Source organism: Bison bison, unplaced genomic scaffold (assembly GCF_000754665.1).
Source record: "Bison bison bison isolate TAMUID 2011002044 unplaced genomic scaffold, Bison_UMD1.0 scf7180017864110, whole genome shotgun sequence".
Lineage (NCBI taxonomy): Eukaryota > Metazoa > Chordata > Mammalia > Artiodactyla > Bovidae > Bison > Bison bison.
The window spans coordinates 2,218,224-2,219,939 of NW_011494682.1; the positions used below are offsets into that span (position 1 = coordinate 2,218,224).

General features: G+C 35.2%; 1 protein-coding gene across 11 annotated transcripts in view; it reads right to left on the minus strand.

Moving 5' to 3' along the window:
- Positions 1-1,716, minus strand: part of RUFY3 (RUN and FYVE domain containing 3) — a 97,487-nt gene that overhangs the window by 31,826 nt on the left and 63,945 nt on the right. For all 11 annotated transcript variants that reach the window (XM_010839098.1, XM_010839102.1, XM_010839100.1 and 8 more), the window contains one exon: positions 223-346. In XM_010839098.1, coding sequence (XP_010837400.1) covers positions 223-346 — 124 coding nt within the window. The remainder of the gene's footprint in view (positions 1-222; positions 347-1,716) is intronic.

Consider the following 1,716-nt stretch of genomic DNA (forward strand, 5'->3'; position numbering starts at 1 on the left):
ATTTAATATTTTTAATGGGAAAATATTTTTAATGGAAATCACTGTTAAGACAAGAATTTGAAAAATATTCATTATGTGTAATTTTTTATATTCACATCAAAATTAAAGAAAATTCTATTTATGACTCAGAATTTCTGCTAATTTGGTTGGTATAATCTGATGAATCCAAATTCTGAGATAACTCAGACTGATACACTAGGCCACCGAGTATCTCTCTCATACCTGAGAGTCCAAATCTTCTCCCTTCATACAGAAATTGGCATCAATGACATTCAGGCCCACCAACAGACCAGCAATTATAGCTCCTTCTTCTTCCATCATGAGGGCATTGGGTTCATAGAATTCACTGCAAGAGAAATCCATGGAATGCTCTATGTAATAAAACCTCAAGAATCCAGTGATGTAATCATGAGACAAGAAGTAAAGCATTTGTCTTGTGGTTAAATATGGTCACCTATGATATTACTTGGATACTTCATTTTAGATAACAGGTACATGAACAGACTCTAGAAAATAGACTAGCAGAAAGAAAAGTGATCAGAACTGTGTTTTCACTGAAGTGAGTATTCATGCTTTCCCACATATTTATATTTGCAACACACCAGTGGATAATTTTTCAATCTTTCATGCATCTAAAAAAATCATTAAGTTTGTTTTTAAAAACTACCTTTTTATTTGATCTGCTTTAGTTTTTATTTTACTAAATATACATACTTTAATTTCTATTTTACATTGAAGTATAGTTGATTTACAATATCATGTTATTCAGATATACAACAAAGTGATTTAGTAATACATATACATATATCCATTCTTTTTCAGATTCTTTCCCATATAGGTGATTAGAAAGCATTGAGTAGAGTTCCCTGTGCTATACATCAGGTCCATGTTATCTATTTTATATGTAATAGTGTGTACATGTCAATCCTAAACTTCTAATTATCCCTCCCTCCTCAATCTGCTTTATTTTAAATTCTATTTAAGTACCACATTCCTTTAACATAGTGAATAAACATTTAAAAAATGTAACTGTCAAATTAGTTACATTCTTTCGCTTTAGGCTAATTAGCAGAAGTTGCCTAACAAGCATGTATAATAGGTTGAGGATGATTTAAAATGCTTGTTATCTTTTATTTAATAAAATCAGTTTTCATTACCAAAAAAACAAAAAAAAAACCAGCACAAAAAGAGGTACACAAGAAACCCTGTAATTCTACCCACCAATGACCTGTTAAGACCTTGATATATAATGTTTCAGATCATTTATGGAGACATATACTAAAGGTCCATCTAGACAAGACTATGGTTTTTCCAGTGGTCATGTATGGATGTGAGAGTTGGACTGTGAAGAAAGCTGAGTGCCCAAGAATTGATGCTTTTGAACTGTGGTGTTGGAGAAGACTCTTGAGAGTCCCTTGCACTGCAAGGAGATCCAAGCAGTCCATCCTAAAGGAGATCAGTCCTGGGTGTTCTTTGGAAGGAATGATACTGAAGCTGAAACTCCAATACTTTGGCCACCTCATGTGAAGAGTTGACTCATTGGAAAAGATCCTGATGGTGGGAGGGATTGGGGGCAGGAGAAGGGGACGACAGGGGATGAGATGGCTGGATGGCATCACCGACTCGATGGACATGAGTTTGAGTGAACTCTGGGAGTTGGTGATGGACAGGGATGCCTGGTGTGCTGCGATTCATGGGGTCGCAAAGAGTCAGGCA